Source organism: Lygodium microphyllum, chromosome 12 (genome assembly GCF_053477565.2).
Source record: "Lygodium microphyllum isolate KBCC chromosome 12, Lygodium_microphyllum_v1.1.10, whole genome shotgun sequence".
NCBI lineage: Eukaryota > Viridiplantae > Streptophyta > Polypodiopsida > Schizaeales > Lygodiaceae > Lygodium > Lygodium microphyllum.
The window spans coordinates 90,250,722-90,274,658 of record NC_141146.1 but is presented as its reverse complement, the minus strand read 5'-3'; the positions used below and the strand labels follow the sequence as shown (position 1 = coordinate 90,274,658).

General features: G+C 44.6%; 1 protein-coding gene and 1 pseudogene across 7 annotated transcripts in view; both read left to right on the top strand.

Annotated features, from left to right (window-relative positions):
- LOC148028027 (alpha-taxilin-like protein) overlaps nt 1–23,937 on the top strand; it is a 115,053-nt gene that overhangs the window by 58,323 nt on the left and 32,793 nt on the right. For all 7 annotated transcript variants that reach the window (XM_087689723.1, XM_087689720.1, XM_087689724.1 and 4 more), the window contains 2 exons: nt 2,794–2,860; nt 2,956–3,138. In XM_087689723.1, coding sequence (XP_087545849.1) covers nt 2,794–2,860; nt 2,956–3,138 — 250 coding nt within the window. The remainder of the gene's footprint in view (nt 1–2,793; nt 2,861–2,955; nt 3,139–23,937) is intronic.
- On the top strand, nt 8,546–20,121 carry LOC148028029 (uncharacterized; annotated as a pseudogene).

Here is a 23,937-nt window from a genome sequence, read left to right as displayed (position 1 = left end):
ATATGTCCGCTCTTGTGTTGCATAGGTAGATAAGACATCCAAGTGCTGGAGCATATGTATGGATATCAAACAAGTCACTATCATCATGCAATGACAACTTCAGTCCAGGTTCAATTGGTGTACAAACTGGCTTGCAATTGGGTCAGCCAAACCTCTCAAGAAGTTTACCAATGCTTCTAGCATCATGAATGAATTGAATGCCCAAGTAATAGTGCAAAGGCCCCAAATTTGACATTTTAAAAGTTTGCTGCAAATTTTGTTTGAATGCTGAAATCTGATTAGCATGTGTCCCTGTAAGGAAAAGATCATCAACATATAGACATATGACCATCAAGGATCCCCCGCTCTTTACATACGTAAAGGGTAGACGCTGATGAGCTAATTATGAACCTTTGGCAGAGTAAAAAAGCATCAATCTTTGCATATCAAGCTCGAGGAGCTTGTTTCAAACCATATAAAGCCTGTTTCAACTTATAGACCAAGTGTTCGGATCTCTTACCTGCAAAACCAGTGGGCTAGTGTACATACACTTCTTGAAGTTCCCTATGTAAAAATACAGTCTTTATATCAAGCTGATGCATAGTCCATCCATAATGGGCAGCCAAAGCAACCATAGACCTAATGGTAGTCATGCGGGAGGTAGGAGCAAATGTCTCCTCATAGTCAATGCCTTTCTTCTGTTCGTAGCCCTTGGCCACAAGCTTGGCCTTATATTTGTCAATGGATTTGTCCGCATTCCTTTTGAGCTTATAGACCCACTTTGTACCAATGGCTTTCTTTGCAACAGGCAAATACACTAAATCCCATACTTGATTCTTTATGATGGAATCAAATTGAGCTTGTATTGCTGCCATCCAATGCACACTATGTTGTGCATCCTCGAAACATTCAAGCTCCTCATCATCAAATGTATCTACTGCCATAACAAACTCCATGGTATATGCACCATCATGCATATGAGCTTGCCTTCTAGTACGACCAGCAATAGGAGCATCCAAATGACTATCTTTCATAGTATGCAAATACCATCTAGGCATTTGTCTAGACTCTTGACTGTGAACAAGCTGTTGTTGAATTTCAAATTCAGCACCTTGCTGAATATTCAGATCAGCCATGGCTTGATTTCCGGCATTACCCAATGCAGCAGCTGGCTGAACATTAAGTTCACTTGCTGAAGCTACAGCTGTATCACGGAAAGAAATGGGCAACAACCCTTGAAATACATCATTGGCAGTCTCATACGTGTCAAAAATAGCAAGAGATAATTTTGATTTTTCATTGAAAACCACATCCTTGCTAACAAATATCCTTTTGGAGATAGGATCATATAACCTATATCCTTTGCTCTCATTGGTATACCCCATAAAAATGCATTTAATAGCCTTATTATCCAACTTCTTCGTGAGTACCTTGGGAATGTGTATATGCAAGACATCCAAAGGTACGAAAATACCCAATAGAAGGTTTTCGGCAGTTCCAAGCCTCAAAAGGCGTGACATTCTTCAATGCCTTGGTGGAGCACCTATTCAAGACATGGGAAGCACACATAATTGCTTCCATCCAAAAACTATGTGGCAAGCTCTTGGCTGTGCAGGTAGTAGTTGGAGGTCGAGAGTTGGATTGGAAGGCGTAGTTGGTGGTGGACAGAAGCAGGTGGCCGTCAGGGTTGGGAGGTAGCAGTGATGGGAGCTGTAGGTGAGTGTCGTTGAAAGACTTGCTGGCAGCAACTAGAGCTGCAGGTGCGCGGTGCAGATAGGGTCTAGCACATGTGCAAATGTGTAGGGAGTTGAGTATTGGTGTAGGGGGCGGGCGCTTGTGGCATTGGGGCGGGAGACTGTAAGTGGTGCAGGCAGCAGGCTTGCCTGGAGGTGATGTTGAAGGCCGATGGGCGGCACCACTAGCACTGTGGAGTCTTGGCGATGCTGGCCAGGAGGGCTTTGGAGACCCGTGGACTAGTTGGATGGAGCTGGAGCTATGAGATGGTGGCTTAGCTTGCGGTGGAGCTGTTGATGAAGACCAAGGAGCTGCTGATGATGATTGAGAGGTTAGTTGAGCTGAAGCTGAGCTTTGATACCAAATGTGAGAGCAAGATGAGATTGAAGCTCAGCTGAGAATACAATAGATAGTGTAGAGTGTGAGAGCACGACACCCAATGCAATAATATGAAGTGTGTACAACCCTTAAACCTTAGGGTTGTAAGAGGGTGTTCACACCCGAAGAGTGTGAAACACGATAAGTGCCTAGAATTGTGCAACATAGGCACATACCGTCACTCTTGTGTGAGCATAGGTGTGAGTCGAGCCCAACAAAATATCGCTATTAAGAGTGTTGGAGAGAAGGAACTGGACCACATTCTTGGTGCTAGGGCCTTGCAGGTGCTCTTCATGATAGTAAGTATAAGCATTTATTTTGAAATTTTGAATGGTTTACAGGTAATTGTTTTTTAAATGGAAAGACCTGCAAGAATAAATTTGAAACCTAAAAGAGAATGTTTATATCTATCACGCACAATCATGTGCTTTACTGCAGGTCTACGTTTTTTCCCCTCAGTATCTGAAACTTTTTCTGTCGTTGTTTCTCCCAAATATGATACTTTCTGTTCTTGTATCTCTCTATTTGGGAGAATGGAGAGTTGTGGTTGCTTGTGTAGTCCCATTTCCTTTGATCTTTGTGGCTACTACACATTATTTCTGAAATTTTATATAAACTTGATTTTTGGTATATGCATGGAGAGCTATCATTTGTTGGTTAGTCTTGTGTCTCCTGATTTTTTGTTGCCAATAACTGTCTTAGGCTTCAGGAGAAGTTGAAAACCTTTGCTCAGCAGTATGAATTTCGAGAGCAGCAGTATGCCCAGCAGGTATGCCGAAGTGTACATTTTTCAAGCTGTGAAAATGATGCAGTTGATTGGTTCAAACATCCTTTGCCAAGTCATAATACACATCGTACATGCAGCTTCGAACAAAAACTCTTGAACAACAACTCCTCGAAGTGAAGTTAAAACAGCAAGAAGAATTGAACAAGCAGGGGGAGGCAAAAATTGAACTTTATACAGAACAGGTTGCTCAACTTCTGAAAACTGAGCAAGACTTAAGAGGACGGCTTGCACTTTATGGCGACAAGTTCGAACAATTTCAGGTAGGACCCATTCTTTATGTCACAACACTTTAGCCATCTCTTTATGTCTTAACACTTCATGTCTAGACTCTACCTTAGCCCACTTCTCTTAATTTTAGCTTATTCTTTATGTCTAACATTTTAGTTTTGTTCTAGTTGTGTCTTTTTGTCTAAGGCTTTCATCTTTGTTGTAGTCATCCCTGCATGTCTATCACTTCAACTTTCTTTTAGCACATTCTTTATGTCTTAATAGTCCATATCCTCCCAAGCAAAGAAATGCCTGTAAAAGGCTCATGCTGGCTGAAAAGCCAAGGGAAAATCACAAGGCAGAACCCATATTAAAAGAATAAAATATGGTCAGTCTCTCAAGGCGACTGTTCTCAAGGAAGAACATCGTGAACAATGGACCAAGTGAAAATTCATTTGGAAGGAGTATATTGGCAAGACACGTGACAGTTGGGGTTGAATCATATTGGTAGGCTATGTTGAAATGAAGGTAGGCATTATTTGCAGCTATTGCAGTGGATGTGGGGAAATTCTAAAAGGCTGTATATGTGATATGAGAGGTAAGGATCCTAATATACAATCCACTGGACTCATTTCCAACCTTTCTGTGGATCTTGTAAAGGGGCCCTCTCTTGCCAAGTTAGATGCATGCTTGTATGGAAAGCATGTGAGAGCATTTGATCTTGGCCATTTAGCTAGGCCATTAGGAATGGCTAGTCCTACTCTATCTAACCCAAAGGTTAGATCCACAAAGGTTACCTTTTTGCCATCTAGTCACATGGACCTCATTTGACATACAAATGAGGACTTGGGCTCACACATGGCTTCTCCTTATAATAATGGGGGACTTACAACTTAGAGCACCATGGATCATTGGTGACATCTTACGAGGGTGGGGCATGGAGCATATCTAACATCCTAGCTCAATGTCTACCCATAGGTGAACTACATCCTTGGCCCAATGGAACTACATCCTTGGCCCAATGTGGAGTCTATGAAGATGAAGTCAAAGTAGATCCTTCATAGGAGCTTTGGTGAAGATATTTGCTTCATGTTAGTTTGCCAATTATTTGGACTAGTGAGCTTGATCATCGTGCTAGTTATTACTGCATTGGTGTTGCAGATTATCTATCCAAATAAACCTTTCAAGGTTCATGTGAACACGAGTGATTGGTGCTATTCTTTTATCAAGATGGTAGATCTATCTCATTTGAGAGTCATAAGCTCATGGATGTCAAAATACATTATACCACTCAAGAGAAGGAACTATTGGTGGTCATCCATGTGTTAAAATTTTGTCATTATTTGTATAGTGCTCGGTTCATTATTTGGACTGACTACCATTTGTTAAAGTACCTTTGTGATTAGCAAGATCTCCATGGTTATAAGGCGAGATGGATAGAGATTATGTAGGAGTTTGAGTTTGAGATCCGTTATTAGAAGGGTGCAACTAATATGATCACGATTCCCTTAGTCAAATCCCTAAAGTTGATGTCTTTTCTTTATCCAAATTTTGGACTCATTTCTATCTTTCTTTCAAAGGGTAGATTATGTAGGAGTTTGAGTTGAGATCTGTTATTAGAAGGGTGCAACTAATATGATTACGATACCCTTAGTCAAATCCCTAAAGCGATGCCTTTTCTTTCTCCAAATTTTGGACTCATTTCTATATTTCTTTCAAAGGGTGTTACCAAAGCAATCCTCACTTTGCTAGGATCTAGCAATTAGTCCAAGAGTGGAAAAGTATTTTATTGTAATGGATTACTATTTAAGCCAGACACAGTGTGTACGTTCAATGATGAGGATATCTGCAGAAAGATTTCATATGAGTGTCATGATGTGTTGAGCGTGGGACACCGTGGCATACATTGGATTTTGCCGTACTTTAATTGGCTGCACATGAAAACTTTGGTTCAGTCTTACATGCACGATTGCCCATAGTTTCGACTTAATAAGGCCGAATGGCACAAGTAGGCAGGGACGCTACATGCTTTACAAAGTTTCAATAAGAAGTGGAGTAGCTTTATGGTTTTTGTAGTAGGATTATCCCATAAGGATCTAGGTCATGATGCAATTTGGATTGTGGTTGACTAATTGTCAACCATGGCTCAATTCATTTCGACAAAGACGACTGCTAAAAGCCACAAATTGGTTAGTCCCTTTGTCAAGCATTTACATAGAATTTATGGTTTTCCCAATGAGATAATAACTACTAATGATCCTAAGTTTATTGGCCATTTTTGGCAAAAGATCTTTCAAAAATTGAATACCCAATTGTCCATGTTGCCCTAAGAGCATCATTAAATTGGTGCAGAGATCGAGAGGGTAGGCGAAAGGGCAGTAGGTTGAATGAGGCGCTTGATGGATGGAAGCTAAGAAGAATTGGGGTAACTTGCAAAACAAGAGATAATTTGAATGGCTAGACAACCTTCTATTTATAGATGTGGATCCTCCTAAAGTTTGGGTGTTTGCTTATGGGACACAAACTTTGGTTCAGTGACCTCTGACTTGAACATTGTGAGAAGAAGGCAGGATCAAAGCTCAACACAGAAAACAGTAAACAGTGTGAGAGTGAAGCACGACACCCAATGCAATAGACTGAAGAGTGTTAATTGAAAGTACAAGGTACAACCCTTAAAACTTAGGGTTGTAGGGGGTGTTCACACCCGAACACGGTAAGTGCCTGTAAGTGTGTGTCATAAGCACATATGAAAAAATACCATAAGTCTCAGGGAAAAAATCTCTCTTACCAAGAGTAAAAAGTGTCCCAGTGTCCTACTGATCACCGACACTCCTATGTGAGCGTAGGCATAAGTGAGGCGTGAGTGAAATACCCAAGCCAATCAGAATCATTGTAAGCATGTAATTGTTGTGGTCCCTCCTTGGCATAAAGCAATCCAAGAGATCTAGTACCCTGCAAGTAACGAAAGACATGCTTAACAGCTTGGCAATGTGACATACGTGGCTGATGCATATATCTTCTCGCGGATGAAACTGCAAACTGTATGTTCGGCCTAGTGTTACATAGGTAAATAAGACATCCAACTGTTGGAGCATGTGTGTGTATATCAAACAAATCACTGTCATCATGTAACGACAGTTTTAGTCGAGGTTCCATTGGTGTATCGATTGGCTTGCAATCCTATAAGCCAAACTTCTCAAGAAGTTTACCAACGTATCTTGACTCTCATAAACCAATACCTCTAGCATCATGTATGAACTGAATGTCCAAGTAATAATGCAAAGACCCGAAGTCTGACATCTCAAAAGTTTGCTGCAAATTTTCTTTGAATGCTGAAATCTGATCAGCATGTGTCCCTATAAGCAAAAGATCATCAACATATAGACAAATGATCAGCATGGATCCCCCCTTTTTACATACGTAAAGGGTAAACTCAAATGAGCTGTTTATAAAACCTTGACTGAGCAAAAAGACATCTATCTTTGCATACCAAGCTCTAGAAGCTTGTTTCAAACCATAGAAAGCCTTTTTCAGCTTGCAAACCAAGTGTTCAAATCCCTCAACTGCGAAACCAATGGGCTCCTCTACATATACTTTCTCATGAAGTTTCCCATGTAAAAATGCAGTTTTAATAACCAATTGATGCACAATCAATCCATAATGAGCAGCCAAAGCAACCATAGACCCAATGGTCGTCATGCGGGAAGTAGGAGCAAATGTCTCCTCATAGTCAATGCCTTTCTTCTGTGCATAGCCTTTAGCTACAAGCCTTTCCTTATATTTGTCAATGGATCCATCTGCATTCCGTTTCAGCTTGTAGACCCATTTTGTTCCAATGGCTTTTTTCCGAAATGGCAAAGACACCAAATCCTATGCTTGACTCTTAGTGATAGAATCCAATTGAGCTTTCATTGCTGCCATCCAATGCACACTCTGTTGTGTATCCTCAAAACATTCAGGCTCATTATCATCAAGGGTAGTTGTTGCCATAACGAACTCCATGGTATGTGCAGTATCATACATACGAGCTTGCCTTCTAGTACGACCAGCCATGGGTGCATCCAGATGACTATCTTTCATAGTCTGTAAATACCATCTAGGCATTTGGCTTGCCTCTTGACTGTGCATAAGCTCTTGCTGAATTTCAATTTTAGCACTTTGTTGAATATTCAGATCAGCCAATGGCTGATTCTCTGCATTTTTCAAAGGAGCAGCTGGCTGAACATTGAGTTCACTTGCTGAAACTCCAGTTGAATCACCGAATGTAATGGGCAGCAACCCTTCAAATACATCACGGATAGCCTGATATGTGGCTAAATCAGCCAGGGACAATTCTGATTTTTCATCAAATAGTACATCCCTACTGACAAACACCTTTTTAGAAACAGGATCATAGAGTCTGTAGCCTTTGCTTTCACTGCTATAACCCAAAAAAATGCATTTGACAGACTTGTTATCCAACTTTTTTTTGAGTACCTGTGGAATGTGTGCATATGCAAGACACCCAAAGGTACGAAAGTGTCCAATAGAAGGTTTCCGGCTGTTGCAAGCCTCAAAAGGTGTAATTTTCTTCAAAGCTTTGGTGGGGCATTTGTTCAAAACATGGCAAGCACACATGACGGCTTCCATCCAAAAACTGTGTGACAAGCTCTTTGCTTTTAGCATACATCTGGCCATCTCCATAAGCGACCGATTCTTTCTCTCTACAACTCCATTCTACTGTGGAGTATAAGCAATAGTGTATTGATGGACAATGCCTTTCTGCTTTCAAAAAGAATTCAGCATAGAGGACATGTATTCCCCCCCTCGATCCGAACGAAGAGTCTTAATTTTATAACTAGACTGGTTTTCAAAAAGTGCAATAAAAGCCAAGAATTCATCATGAACTTCTGACTTTTTGACCAAAGAGTAGACCCAGCACAATCGAGTAAACTCATCAATAAAAGTCAGAAAATAGTAACATCCTCCCAATGACTTTGTCTGCATAGACCCACATACATCTGAATACACTAATTGCAACTTGGCTGTTGCTCTAAAAGCAACATCATAGGGAAACGCAAAATGATGATTTTCCCCAAAATACATCCTTCGCAGAAGTGCTCAATAGGTCTCTCTAGTAGAGGTAATCCATCTAGCATCTGTGTATGCTGTAAGAGCATCGAGTTACCAAAGTTCACATGCCCCATCCTAGCATGCCATAACTCTGCCTGTATCATAGCAAGAGTAAGAGTAGATGCCAAGTACGCTGAGTGATCAACTGAAAGAGCATCCAACTCATATAACCCATGACATAAAGGGCGTGTCAAAACCAAAGTCGTGTGTTCTTTGTCTCTCACCATGCATCTGTCATCATCAAATGTAACTTGCAATCCACAGTGTGCCAAATAAGAAATAGAGAGCAGATTCTTCTTTATGCCTGGCAGAAATAAAGCATCCTGTAGGGGGAGAATATAGGCGTCAATGGCTGTGAGCACAATCTTCCCAATATCTCTAAGAGGGCATGATTTAATGTTGGCACAGTGTACAGACTTGCCAACTGGAGCTGCATCAACTGAAGCAAATAAATCTCTGCGAGATGTGATGTGCCTAGAAGCACCACTGTGAAAAAACCAAGTGCTTGCATCCTCAGTAGAGCTAAATGCTCGATCAGCCCAAGAAGTGTCATAAGTGCATGTGCAAAAGCAATAGTTGCTGTCTACAACAGAGGATGCAGACTCAGTAGCAGTGAAAGGAGCATCCGAAACAGACATTCTTGACTCCTCCTTGGCAATGCGTTTTTTGCACTCAGTAATGTAGTAGCTTGGCTTCTTGCAATAATGGCATTTGCCCTTTTTGGCTTGCGTGCCCCTTTGTTTTTTACTTGCCTATGATGTGCCAAAAGTCTCAGAACTTTGCAAAGCATTCTTTCGTTGGCTGCCTTTGCCTTTCTGTCTAGCCATAAAAGCCTGCTCAGAGGCTATGCCATCCACACCACTGTTTCTTCTTGTTTGCTCCTCCTCTATAAGCAAACTTACTAACTGAAGAAGAGTGATTGGCTGTGCGACAATCCTTGTGGTGAGATTTAAGGCCGTATGAAAAGCCATGTATGAAGGAGGTAATGAGTTTAAAGTGGTAGATATCATCTGTGCATCCGAATAGTAGTCATCAACATTCATGAGTTGCTCACGCAAGTCCTTAATTTTTTTCAAGTGATCGTGTATAGAATTACCTTCATCCATTTTCAGTGTCTCTAGCTCTTTCTTTAAGAAAGAGATGCGAGTGTCATTCTTGCTTGCAAACATTTGCCTCAAAGTTAGCCAAGCTTCTCGTGACGAAGCTGCTAAACAAATGTGGGGGATGATTGACCGCTGAACTGCCAATGCAATCAGTGACAAAGCCTATGCATCCGGTGTATCCCATGCTTTTTGAGCTGCTGTTCTTTGTGGAAGTGGCTGAAGTGGAGAAGGCTGAGGTGCCCGTTGTCCACATCCTCCTGGAGGAGGAGTAGCTGGAGCCACAACTCCAGACCTAAGTTCTTCTCCACTGACATAATTCGAAAGATTTTTCGCCACAAGCACATTCTTCATCATGAAGGACCAAAGTGAATGGTTATTTCCATCGAATCTATCCTTTTTGGATACATAGGTGAAGATATCTCCTCCCTGATTTGCCATGATAATCAATTACCAAAAGAGACAAAAGAGCAATGTCGAAGCGGGACCAAACTGGAAATCTTAAAATTTTCAAAAATTGTAGGAAATAACTTTCTACAATGAGTATACAGAGGTGCACTCTGTCAAAACTATCTTTAATGCACGTTGTCCAAGGTGCAATCAGAGTTCAGTAACACTGTATCAGCAAAATCCCCAAAATTTCTTACCCCAGATTTGTTCAAAACAATCTATCAATGACCGTAACTTACAGTACATGTGCCAATGTCCTAAAAAAAATAAAAGCCCCAAAATTTTTAATGAATGTGCCTAGAAATTTGCATCCAATGTGTCCTAGATACGTTTCTTGAATTCTGTACCTACTGCGTAGGAATCCCCTCTTCTAGAAATTTATTCTGGAATAAAAATATAAAAAAAAAGACGTGGAGAGGGCGGACTGGATGTTGTAGGCGATGTTAGAGTCGGGCTGGACTTTGTAGGTTAAAGGGGTAGTCAGCATGGTGCTGACGGGTGACGGAAGGCGCAGCGGGTACCTCACGGCACAATCGACACGTCAGACGAAACAGAGCCAATGTTGCTGTGATACCAAATGTGAGAAGAAGGCAAGATCGGCAGAGAAAAGAATAGATAGTGTGAGAGTGAAGCACGGCACCCAATGCAATAGATTGAAGAGTGGTAACTGAAAGTACAAGGTACAACCCTAAAACCTTACGGTTGTAGGGGGTGTTGACACCCGAACACGGTAAGTGCCCATAAGTGTGTGTCATAAGCACACACGAAATAATACTATAACTCTGGGGGGAAAAACCTCTCCTATCGAGAGTAAAAAGTACCCCAGTGTCCTACTGATCAGTGACACTCCTATGTGAGTGTAGGCGTAAGTGAGGCGCGAGTGAAATGCCCAACAAACACCACTGAGACAGCAGACCACCCAGGTCTCTTTCTCTTTGAGTAGTATACTACAGTATCCAGTCGCAGCTCTCTCTCTTTTGTTTTCATACAACTCTGTGTGTGTACGTGTGTGTGTAATTAAGTGCAGTCTTTATTCCGAAATCTGCGGCATATACTGCTGTACCACACAAGATCTCTCTCTCTCTCTCTCTCTCTCTCTCACATCGCATGCAGACTTTACTCTTGATTCTTGAATCTGCAGTATATATTGACTGCTGTTATACAAGATCATGATGGACTAGTAGCTGAGCACTTGATCCATGCTAGAGATTTGGTGGCAGGATTCCTAGCTTACATGTCTAACAGAGCCATGTGTGAAGGCCTACCAGAAAGCTGGAGCATGAACACTATTGTGCCTATCCTCAAGTCAAGGGACCCTACTCTACCGAACTATCATGGTTGGGCAGACATTGGCTAAGCTATATGCTTCTATCCTTGATCATGAGTTAAGCAGGTGGGCAGAGATGTGGGGTCTTAGAGCACAGGGACATGTTGGCTTTAGGAGAGGCTTCTCCACGTTGGATCACATCCTCACACTTCGAGCGATCATTGAGGAGGGAAGGTCCCATGGTCGACAGACCTACTGCTACTTTGTGAAATTCCACAAAGCCTTTGACACAGTACCGAGAGACAGGCTGATACATAGATTACATGACATGGGAGTACTGAAAGAGCTCGGTTGGGGTATTTTGGCACTGTATGAGAGAGTTGTGGGCAGAGTCTAGACACTTGAGGGCGTTTCAGCACCTATTTACTCCACCATTGGGGTGAAGCAGGGATGCCCCGACATTATTTGGCCTGTACATTGATGGGATTGCTGATTATATTTCACAGGAAGGAGATAGAGGAGCTCCACTAGCTGGCACTTGGATACCTCTCCTATTGTATGCAGATGATATTGTATTGATAACTGACTCTCTAGAGGGTCTACAGAGACACTTGGATGCATTACACTCCTATACTTTGGATAGTGGGCTTTCAATGAACCTTGGTAAAACCAAGGTGATGGTATTTAATACTACACCACAGTGGGCCAAGAGATCAGCACCTAAATTCACATATGGATCTTAGGAGCTGGAGTATGTGGATTCTTATACATACCTGGGAGTCTTATTCACAGGGCCCACCTTTTCTATGCGAGAGGCAGCAGACACTAGAATGACTCACGCATACACAGCACTAGGTGGTTTGGAGAGGATGTGCTCACAGGTGCAATTCCAAGAACCCCGCACCAAGCTATGGCTCTTCGATACATTGGTCACATCCACACTACTTTATGGAGTACAGATATGGGGGCCCAGTCTTGACCACCGTAGCAGATCAAGGCGCACTTATGACGGATGGAGGTCGATGGAGAAACCCCTAGTGTCCATGATATCCAGGATGATCAGATGTAAGGCCTCAGTGCCACATGAGATCATCAGAGCCGAGCTAGCAGCTACACCGATTGTGGAAGAGGCCCTCACCCGATCGGTCGCATACATACATAGCCTATGGGACTTACCCAGACACAGATATGCACGGTTGGCCTTTGAGTCCTCGAGGTAGCTTGCCAGAGAGGGTGATACTTCATGCTGGTATGCACAGATGTTGGCCTGGTTTGAGCTGCATGGCTTTAGCATGGACAAGTTACCTCCCTTCCAATACTCCCTTGATGCACCATCTCTTGATCTGAGTAGGTTAGAGATTCGCAAGATCATCAGGATGGATCTTACCCAGTTGGATATTAGGCGGACATGGTTGATGCCAGGGCAGGAGCTAGGGACAAAGATGGCTTTCTACCGCGAGCATTTGCTTCATACCACAGACGATGGATTTATTGTTCGCTCGAGATACATGGACACACACCTTTCCCATGGGATCAAATGTACTATTGGCCAGTTGCGCACCTCCTCACATCAGCTAGAAATTGAGATTGGCAGATATAGATCCATCCCACCAAAGGAGCGTATATGCCAAATATGCGCTCCTCTGGTGGGATATAGATCCATCCCACCAGAGGAGCACGTATGCCAAATATGCCAATTAGAGCCAGAGACAGAGAAGCATTATATTTGCCATTGCCCAGCGTATTATGAGGTCCGTGGTCGTTTCTACTGTCTCTTTAGAGACGGATTTGGACCACTATCCAGAGTCATGGATTTTGCCGATCAGCGATGCCTTGGCCTCTTTCTTCTTGAGATACAACGGCTTCGTGATATGCGCCTCAGGAGTACAACTGCTCGAGGACACTGAGGCCCTTCACAAAGGCAGCTCACAGACTTCTTTGCAAAGGAGACTCAGAAGACTTCAATAGAGTTACAGCCACAGTCCACACGAGAGCCTCTCTCACCGCCACAGTCCACACACAGACAAGGAGTACTGAGTGATCGAGCCGTTTAGCTTAGCCGATCCAGATGTCCCAGGTCTCGACACAGACACCGACGACACCTTCATATGCGGATACAGGGGATTATTGCTCGGGCTAGAGCTAGGCCCTCCATACCCACATGAGATTGTACCATTTTGGAGCTCATTGTTACTAGATAGAGCTCTATGTTTTACACATAGCCATAGTTAGTTTTTTTCCTTATTTTGCTTGTGCTACATATTTTGCCTAGACAGTTGTACCATCATATACATGATTGTAACTCATGGTCTCATAGGTCATTTTGGCCTTTTGTAGACATTAATATATCATTTCATTTCATTTCATTTCATTTCTCTCTATCAGTGTGAGTAATTGACTGCAGTCTGGATTGTGCGGTGCTGTAGAGAGCAGATCCCTCTCTCTTTCTCTCTTTGTGAGTAATTGACTAGTCTGGACTTTGAATTCCAATATCTATATCTGAGTAATTGATTGAGTCTGGATTTTGCACTGCTGTAGAGAGCAGACCTCTCTCTCTCTCTTTTTTTTTCCGTAAAAGGTAATTGTATTAATTACAAAAAAAGGGTACAAGTTTTCATGATTACAAGATACACGAGGGCTCTAAGCCAACGTGTGTAAGATCCCAGTACTAAGCCACACAAAAGTTACACAAGTCATGGCAAAGACCCAGAGGAAATTGCCATATGCCAGGGAAGCAAGTCCTCCCGAGGGAGCAAGTCCGAGTGCCGAATGAGATCTATTTGCCAATGCAAGAGACCTTTAAGCCGGGCAATGTGTTTCGGTACATTAGAGGCAGAATAAAAAAGAAAGGCATTCCGAGTGGTCCAATTGTGCCAGCATCCCCAGAATCGGAAAAAGTGAAACAAGATCTTCATATGCAATTGTGGCGGTGTGGGTATTTTGGTTGCACAAAAACCCAATCGAAAGGGGTTAGAGAGGACCCCACCACTGTACGCCAAACCTGTGACAAGAGCGACCAGATCTTCTTGGCCAGCGGGCAAGAAATAAATCGATGCCGGGCCGATTCCACGGTAGTGGTACAGAAGAAACAATTGCCATTCGAGATTCGATGCTTGGAAAGGGCCGAGGCAAGAGGAAGACCACCAATCATCACCCACCAAAGAAAGACCTTACATTTGAACGGAGTCTTATTCAACCAGCCCTCCATCACCATTGCCTTCCACCATGACTGAGATTTCCGCAAACCCCATACAGAATTAGCTTTAACACCCAGCCATTGATGATCTTTAATCAGAAGATGATACACCTGACTAGCAAAGGCCTTTTCCAGACCCAACTGGCCTGCAAGGTCCCAGTCCTGCCAAGGATGATCCACCGCAAGGGCAGGAAAAGGTTGCGTGCCTTGAAGTACCAACAAAAGTTGCTCCTATAAGTCATGGTATCCACACGGGATTTTGAAAAGTCTCCTGGCCGTACGAAACGATGCGAAGACATTACGACTGGTAAGGGTGGCGTCCGCAACTGAAGTCACACCCAGACGGGCCATGCGGTTAAATTTTGGTCGAAGCTCATGTTTGTCTTCCCATGAAAGTAATCTTGAGACTGCCAACAATTCCTGTTGAAAGGAGTTAGTATGCAAGCGGTCCTCCGCTGGATGCTAACTCGCCTTTTGGAGCACCACTTTCCAGAAGCCGACCAAATGCAATAATAGAGAAGAGGAGGGGCTGGAAAACCAAGAGTCTGCATTAAGGACATGCCACCAGGAGCCCCGAATTTGTGTATTGCCATGTCGAAGCCTGTTGTCCTCCAGAAAATAACGGGCTATAATGGTCCACGGGTGATGATCCACGCACATAGCACGAAAAAGTAACCAACGAAGGGCCAACATATGAGTTTCAGCATCCAAAATAGCCCCACCACCCAGGCGTTTTGGGGTACATATATGTGACCACGAAATCCACGAAATACCTGCGTGCAATGAATCCTTCTTTCATAACATGAAATGAATAGGGCGAGTGAGAGCCTTCAAAGTAGTAGGAGTCCAGGGCAGCAATGGCAAGAAATATGTGAGCATTGGCAGCATAATTGTCTGCGCCACTTTGAGGCGGACATGAAAGGGCCACGCTTGCGACTTCCAATACATAAACTTGGCTGTCAGTTTCTGTGAAATCCACTCCAGTAGCTGCTTTGGCCGAACATCAACACCCAACGGGTACCCAAGATGCCTGACAATGGAGCCACGGGGAACAATCTGACCCTTCCAGCCCAATGACTGTAAATCCGACTCCGTGCAGCTGAGAATGGCTGATTTGAAGGCATTGATGCGAAGACCCGAAGCATGACCAAAGAGTGTCCAAACATCTAATGCCTTGCGAATGTTGTCCTTGTCTGCACGCAAAACCATAAAGCTATCTTTAGCCAAAGATTGGCTAATGAAGTGCTGCCCCAAAGGAAGAGACAATCCGGCCAGCTGATCAGAAGCTGCCATTGAAGATAACATTGAAAGAACTGGGTGAGTCTCCAGGGCAAATAAGAGAGGACTCAAAGGGCAACCCTGTCTCACCGAGCATGCAAGGACAAATGGCTCTGTAACCCCACCATTGAGCATAACACGCGAAGAAGCCTCAGCACTAATGGTGTAGATCAATCGGGACATCCGAGCACCCAAACCCATAGCAGACATAAGTTCAGCAATAAAAGACCAATCTAAATAGTCAAAGGCCTTTTCCAGATCCAATTGAATCAATACCACTTCGTGGCTAGAGTGCCTTGCATAGTCAATGGCCATTTGCACATTTAAGATATTATCCAGAATGTTGCGGCCCTTAATGAAACCATATTGAAGAGGATGCACAATAGCTGGAAGGTGCTTGTGGAGCCTATTCGCCAGGACTTTGGAAAAGATTTTATACAGCGAGCCCATCAATGAAATTGGTCTCCACTGTTGCAACATTGACGGCGAAGGAACCTTTGGAAGCAATTTGATAAGGCCTTCTTTCCATGAGGAAGGCATGACCCCTGTTTCCCAAACCTGCTGAAACATAGCCACCAATGGCTTCACCAGTTGGGTAGCCGAGCTCTCAAAGAATTCATTGGTGAGGCCATCCTAGCCAGGGCTTTTATCCTTAGGCAGATGTAACAAAACATCTATAACCTCCTCCTCACAAATATCTGCCTCCAAAGTAGCTTGCATATCAAGCTGAACTTGATGGCGGACCCGACCATAGAAGACTGAACGTGCATACGTAACCTGGTCAGAAGGCGACGAAGAAGAACCAAGAAGATCCCGAAAATAATTCCTGCACGTATCGACAATGGTGTGCGGATCAGTGACCATGCGACCTTCTGAATCCTGAAGTCTGGTCATATTTTCTCGAGCAGGAGAAGCATGCAAGGCGTGAAAGAACTTATGAGTCTGACAAGCATTATCTTGTAAATTGTCAGTCAAATTGTGTAATTTGGCCTGCTGATAGGATTTCAACTGAAATTCTTTAATAAGATCGGCCAAACGCTGCTCCAGTGATAACAGAAAATCATCATCTGGGGTATCCACCAGTAGCGAACGAACCAAAGCCAGTAAGCCTTCCGCTGCATGTTGACGCCGCCGACAAAGAGAGGCATGATGTGTCCCATACTGGCGAGCGATCCGTTGCACATTAGAGACCAGTCGTTCAAAAGAAATTGTGCCCTCAAAGGCAAAGTCCAATAAAAATCTCTCAATCAATTGCTGCATATAGCCTTGAAAGATTGAATGCTTCAAATAAGAGGAGTTGAAACGTAAAGGGAGTCTATCCAACAACTGCATAAAAGGTGCAATGGGTTGTGCCAATATCTCAAGCTGGAGAGGGAAATGGTCAGACAAGGCATATTGCTGCAAGACTTTCATTTCCAGCATCTCAGGAAGAAAATCATCATCCTGCATGATGTACATTCGGTCCAACCACAACCATGTAGATGCATACTGTGCGGAATGAAAAGTAAACCCTAGAGAGGAAGGTTGTAACCAAGACCATAGATCTTGCTTAAGAGCCGCAAGAGCAAAGGCATTCCTCGCCCGACTTTCCGGAGCATCCATCACCGAATGCCCTGAAGTGGACTGTGAAGAGTCAACACACATATTGAAATCTCCCATCAAGAAACCCCTTCTGCCAAGTGACATGGAGCTCTGCAAAGTCTTCCAAAGATCCCGGCGAGATAAAGGGTCATTCGGAGCATAGAGGCCCAGCAACCATAAGATCTCTCCTTCAAATAAATTTCAATTACCACAAAGCGGCCCTGTACATCATTTTTAATAAGAATAGGCCGATATTTCTCATGGACAATCATAAGCACACAAAATAATGCACAGCATGTGTCCCTGCATAAAACAAGCAAAAACCATGGCAATCCACCACTTTTCCTGCTTCACCGTGACTCTTGTGCTCCACCGCACACAAGGCATCCCAATGATTCTCATGCAAGACAGTCCACATGGCATGTTGCTTATGGCGAGAACAAATGCCTCGCACATTCCACGTGGCTATCTTCATATATTTGTAAAAAGAAAAATCAGGAAGGAGGCACCGCTTGCCTCGATTTCACCTTGTCTGCTAGAATGTCAAGGACACCATCATCCAGAAAATCAGCTAAGACTGCAAAAGAATTCGGCCGGCCAACTTTAGAGGTAGATGGGATATCCACTGTCTTGGGGATGGAGCGGGGATAACGACGATCCCAGGGTATAATCACATTGCCTTTAGAATCAAATGCCAACTTAGCAGGCGGGCCCTTGGGACCGTCTGTATATACTTTCCTCGTAGACTGATTACGGGGAGCAGAAGGAACCATAGTACGCGCAACATGCTGTGAAGAGAACATTTCTTTCATGCGCATGTACGTGCTTATTGAATCCTGTGACACAGTAGGCCCAGAATCCGGCAAAGCAGCATCCAATTTCTTACCTTTTTTGGGATGTGCCTCTATCCATTCATTGCTACGAGAATCCAAACCCAAAACCTGTTGTTTTCCAAAACACTGGATGGCTGGGTTTCCTCCTGTGAGGGAGCATCAAGCACCATGTCATCCCTGGGCGGCACAACATGCACATTATATGAAGACGGTTGCCTCTCTGGGCATTCGGCCATAAAGTGTCTCAATTTACCACACGAAAAGCAGTGTCCCGCAAAGTTACCCCATTTCAAGCGAAAATGCAAAGGATGCATGCCAGAGCAATTAAGGTGCAGCCACGCAGGCCTCTTCTTGGTAGTGTCCCATAACATACACAAACGGTTTCTATTCATTGCCCTTAGGCTTGGGGGGACCAGGACCGTTCCCACCACGGCCATGGCATCCTTTAACAATGGCCAATAAACAGCCGGGCAATTTTCCACCTCAACCCACACCGGGCATTCGCGTTGAAGCAGGCGCTGAAAGTCTGCCATAGAGTGCCATGGCACGACATGGACCAAACGGCGATCAAAGAATAATGGTAGTTTGGACAGGAGCTCAGCCCGATGCTTGTCTGAGTTCAGCAGTACGTCATAGAAGCCTCGAGGTCCAACAAAAATCTCCTCAACACTCCCCTTGCAGTAAATGGTGCAGCCACTGGCGAATATGGAAAAGCACTGGGATCCTGCCAGTGAAGAAGAGTATAACTGCACGGTCATAAAACACTGAAAAAGAGTGCAGGACCGTTTTCGGATCCACCGTTGCCTCCAGAACCTCTTCAGTGCCCGCGTCAGAAAAAGCTTCATGATTATGCTGGACATAGTCGCCAAGCAACGTATTGGCAAACTCGAGCAAATGCTCCCAGTCAATCTCCTGGGAATCCACAGAGTCAGAGGCCACCTGAGCATAAGAACGATCCTGATGACCGATTATCTCTTCGGGCGTATGCTTGGAGTGTTTACCTGCAGGCTGAAAGTCAGGAGCAGGCGGCATCTCCTCTGTACACGGCACCATATCCTCTGGTTCCTTTGCATCAGAATCCGGACCAAGAGTGGCCACCGTTTGTTCAATAAAAGCCATGTCTAGGCCCGCCATGCTTCTCTCTGAGCAGAGGCGGGACTGCAAAATTAGTGCACCACCCGGCTGCAGCAACAGGACTGCAACGGAGAACAGGACTGACACGCGCAGGTGAACTGGGGTGCCGGGCAACGGGTCAAACACGGGTGTGGCTTACACGCGGCTGCGGCAGGCCTGCACGCTGACGCAGAGCAGTCAACGGGGCAGGCGCCAAGGGAACAGGCACAGGCGGTGCAGAGTGGCAGGGCGCTGCAGGTACCTGCGACGGGCAGCGATTGACAGGCGGGACAGATGTCAGGCGGGAGGCGGGGCAGGCGTCAGGTGTGAAACGGGGCAGACGTCAGATGTCAGGCGCTGCAGGTACAGGCGACGGGGCGCGTTTGTCAGGCGGGGCAGACGTCAGCATTGGACGAAGGCGGGCAGACGCTGGGCGTGGATGAAGGGGAGCGCCAGGACAGACGATGTGCCAAGCTCGACCTGCGCAGGAACAGATGGACGACGGCTGCTGCGACAGGCATACGACGGACAGGTGCAGACGGGCGCAGGGATAAACGGGCGCAGGCCGTCGGGTTCAACGGCTGCACAGAGGCGACGACCTGGACGCTAGGTCACGGGGTCTGCCATCTCCTCTCTCTCTCTCTCTCTCTCTTGCTACGCCTCTCTCTCTCTCTCAGAACTCTCTCTCTCTCTCTCTCTCTCTTCTCTCTCTCTCTCGTAAAATCTCTCTCTCTCTCTCTCTCTCTCTCTCTCCACACCTCTCTCTCTCTCTCTCTCTCTCTCTCTCTCTCTCTTGTAATTGACTGGTCTGAAATCTGAAATCTGAAATCTGTAGTAAATATTGCAGTCCGCTGTAAACAGTGCCCCTCCACCCCCAGCGCCCCCGCCCGGTGGTCTGAATTCTGCAGTAAATACTGCAGTCGGATATTGACCACAGTCTGCAGTCAGAAGTCTGGACTCTGAACTCTCCAGTAAGTACTGCTGTAGAGAGCAAGGCGTTGTCTCTCTTTCTGATAAAGTGTTGTGTTTTACAGATTGCTGGAGATTACAGCAGCAACTTGCCAGCTTACAAGTTCAGGAATCACCATGCCTTGAAAGTTGGATAATCTTTGGAGCGATGTCGCCTGGTTGGGAAAGTTTGCTGGTTCCAGCACATCAAAGCGGCTGTGCAAGTATGAATTAGTTCTTAAGCTCAAAATCAAGGTTGATATGCCAAGTATGATCTTGTGCCATATAGTGGGCAATGAGATGACTTGACTCCAACACTCAAATGGAGGGGGAAATGCTATAACTGGGTGAAATCTGAGAAGCAACCCCTTCATAAGCTCAACATTCACTGTGGCATCACGGGCTCTCCATTGATGGATGTGATTAGGGTGAACTAATCAAGGGTTGGGCATAGGCTCTAGACAAACTATGAGATTCCAAAGGCTCTGAGATTGAAGTACTTGTTGCATGAAGTTCGACCAAGTAGTGAAATTCAACCCGTTAACATGAGTCTTATGCATGAAGGCATTCTTGGCGATGGATAAGATGTGTAATGGGGGTAGGGTGAATAGGGTGTGTAGGATGGGGGAGTATACACTTGGGAATTAATCCCAGAGTGCCTACCATGCATGTGATAAGTGTGCGTAGTGGTTTCGAAGGTGGAAATGGACTGATTAGGCATGGGTATCGTGACTGCATGAGTAGCCTGTAGAGGAGGGATAGGGACATGGGGGGCAGAGGATGGAAATCCTTGCGTGGGAGTGATCCATGGAGTGTGTGACGATGCAACATAAGTAGAGGATGGAAATTCGTGCATGTTTGAGAGGCCGATAGATGAGGTGAGTGTTTGGGGGAAGTGCGGGGGATACTCATCACCACCATCTCAGGGTGAAAAGAAGTGCTCACTTGTGGGTATGTGGAAAGCACAATGTTAAAGGATGGCTTGGTATTAGGCTTGAGTGAAATTGTGTGTGAGGACTTGTGGGGTACCCCTTTAAGATCTGAGTGGTTCCAAGCGAAAATGTCTTGGTATTTCTTTAGCAAGTCCACAAGCTGTACTTCATCCTCTTTATTGAGGTCTTCGACGATGTATACAAGCTTAGGGAATTCCCCATGCTCTACAATATTCACCTCTTTGACCTTTGCAAACTCCTCAATGGATTCATTGGATATGCCTTCGTGCTTTGCCCCGAGCAATATGACTATCCGATCTCTCTTCTTGAACTTTGTGAAGTGTGGGGTAAGTCATGTGGTTTTTTCAACTTCGACATTTGGACTCAGTATTGCGTGTGCCACTTTTCAAGTGTTTTCTTTGTAGATGGATAACTGCAGATGGATAGGGAGTTTGGTTTTAGTTTTTACAGATTGGGATGGTTGGAAAATTTCTGGGTTAGAATTGCTATCTCCATCTATATCAAAGTACGAACTTGTTTTGATATTCTCTTGAACTTTGTCTTGGTCATTCTCGGTTAGGAATATCTTAGGATTTGGATACAGATCATTGGTCTGATGTCTTATTTGTTTGTAGTCAAGAACCTTGAGATAATCAAGCCATTCCAATTCTAAGGTCACTTTTAGAATTCTAGGATCAATGAGCGGTCTCTCAAGTGGAGAGGGTTTTGGATCTAGGTAGATTTGCTCAATGGTGCGGTCATCAGTGTCATAGCCCACGGAATTTGACTCAGAGTTCTCATTGTCATGAATTGACAAGTAGTTCTCAGAGTCACTCATTTCCTCAGTATCTATGCCCTAGTCTTGCTTTTGTGAGGCAAAGAGATCATTGTGAAAATGAAACAAGACTTGGTGTAAGCTCATCCATTGCCATGTGGGGTTGCTCAAGAGTTCTTCAAGGATGGTTAGGTTAGTATTTGAGTGGTTCTGAAAATGTGATCTCCATTGGCTAAGGATCTTATGCAAATCAAGCCTATCTTTTGGCATTAGATAGCCCTAGAATCTGATGGTGGTTGAGTCAAGGGCCATCATGAAGAGAGACATTGAAATGGATTCAACAGGAGGTTCAAGGATGAGAGCTATAGTGTTTAGGGCATTTGACAGACTCATGTATTCATGGGCTGAAATGATACTCCGACTGTTCCATGGGATCCAACTCCTAGCGTGTTGGATGCGGAAGTGGAGTACAATTGGAAGTTTTGGAATGAAGAAGAGAGGAAAACGAGGTGTGAATTAGAAGAGGGTGGGATGGGAGGAATTTGAGTAGATTGGTTTCCATGCTCAAATGTGTTGGGTTTTCACTTATGCCTCACTTACATCTATGCTCACATAGGGGTGCTGGTGATCAATAGGACATTGGGGCACTTTTTACTCTTGGTACGAGAGGCTTTTTCCCCTAGACTTATTGTCTTATTTCGTATGTGCTTATGTCACACACTTACGGGCACTTATTGTGTTCGGGTATGAACACCCCCTACAACGCTAAAGTTTAAGGGTTGTACTTTGTACTTTTAGATTACACTCTTTCAGTCTATTGCATTGGGTGTTGTGCTTCACTCTCCACACTGTCTATTGCACTCCGAGTTGAGCTTTGATTCTCTCTCCATCTCACATTTGGTAAGAGAGATGAGTTTAGCTCAGCTTAGCTCAACTTTGCTCAGTTCAACTCTGTTCAGCATTCAGGAGTGCCCATGAGTTCCAAAGGTCTATAGCTCCACCTGCTGTGCTCTCAGCACCTGCAGAGTGCCGCCCTGTGGTGCTCTTTCGGGAGCCTCCCAGCCAGCAGAAGGTCATCCTGCACCACCGACTAGTTTGCCAGCTCGCCTAGGAGCACTGCCTGTCCGCTTGCACCTCCCCTGTACCATGCCCGACAGTAGCGCCGCTTTCGCTTGTACTTGCGCCACTTGTCCCCGCTTGCCAACTGATGAACCTGCACCTCCCCTGTACCACGCCCGCCAGCAACGTCAGTCCATCTCCTGCTCCCGCCCACTTGTGCAGCGCTGCCTAAACCTGTGACATACCCCTCGCATTGCTGAGCCATTTCTCAGCAATGCATGACCACACTAGCTACACACGAGGCCATTGGCGCCTATCTCTGTATTGACTTCCTCTAGCTCAACATTTCAGAGGTATTAAAAAAAATTATTTTTTAATTCTAGATTCATCTTTGGAAAAGAGGGCTTCTGCCCGGGCAAGCATAGAATTTTGAGTACGTGTTTGGGACATGGTTGATGCAAATTTCTTGTGAAATTTATTAGAAATTTTGGGGCTTTTAAGGTTTTTGAAGCTATTGGCACATGTATTGCAGTCTTAGTCCGTGATAGACTGTTTTGGACAATTTTGGAGCAAGACAATGTTGCTGAACACTGAATGCACCTTGGATTGCGTGCATTAGAGACAATTTTGACAGTGTACCTGATTGTACTAATTGCAACAAGCTATTTGCTGTAATTTTTGGAAATTTTGAGATTTCCAGGTTGGTCCAGCTTGGACATTGCTCTTTCGCTTCTTTTGGCATTGATTATCATGGCGAATCAGGGACGTGATGTCTTTACCTATGTATCTAAGGAGGACAGATTGGATGGTAACAACTACTCACTTTGGTCCTTCATGATGAAGAATGTGCTTGTGGCGAAAAATCTTTGGGATTATGTCAGTGGAGAAGAACTTAGGTCCGGAGTTGTGGCTCCAGCTACTCTTCCTCCAGGAGGATGTGGACAACGGGCACTTCAGCCTATTCAGCTTGCTCCACTTCAGCCACTTCCCCAAAGATTTACAGTTCAAAAAGCATGGGATACAGGGGATGCACAGGCTTTGCCGCTGATTGCATTGGCAATTCAACGGTCCATCATCCCTCACATTCGTTCGGCAGCTTCTTCACGAGAAGCTTGGCTAACTTTGGAGCAGATGTTTGCTGGTAAGAATGAGACCCACATCTCTTTCTTAAAGAAAGAGCTTGAGACATTGAAGATGGATGAGGGTGA